The sequence below is a fragment of the Eimeria mitis genome, genomic scaffold (genome assembly GCF_000499745.2).
Source record: "Eimeria mitis Houghton genomic scaffold, Emh_scaff2596, whole genome shotgun sequence".
Taxonomy (NCBI): Eukaryota; Apicomplexa; class Conoidasida; order Eucoccidiorida; family Eimeriidae; genus Eimeria; species Eimeria mitis.
Genome location: NW_013570936.1, coordinates 1,013 through 1,218, shown reverse-complemented (window position 1 = coordinate 1,218; position 206 = coordinate 1,013). Strand labels below are relative to the sequence as shown.

The window sequence follows — 206 nt, the reverse complement described above, 5'->3', positions numbered from 1 at the left end:
AAGCAGCAGCAGCAGCAACAACAACAGCAGCACCAGCAACAACAACAGCAGCAGCAGCAACAGCAGCAGCAGCAGCAGCAGCAGCAGCAGCAATATACTTTGTATTCTTGTGAGATATTGGTGAGCAGCTCTTCTAGTTCTTCTATAGACTCCTCAAATACGATGGGCCCCTCATCGTCATCTTGCTGCTGCTGCTGCTGCTGCTG

The 206-nt window shown here is 51.0% G+C and overlaps 1 protein-coding gene across 1 annotated transcript in view; it reads right to left on the bottom strand.

The window, feature by feature from the left end:
- The window catches only part of EMH_0056070 (DNA repair protein RAD50, putative), a gene marked incomplete at both ends in the record, with an annotated part of 7,843 nt that overhangs the window by 6,703 nt on the left and 934 nt on the right, over positions 1–206 (bottom strand). The window contains one exon of the mRNA XM_013497306.1: positions 99–200. Coding sequence (XP_013352760.1) covers positions 99–200 — 102 coding nt within the window. The remainder of the gene's footprint in view (positions 1–98; positions 201–206) is intronic.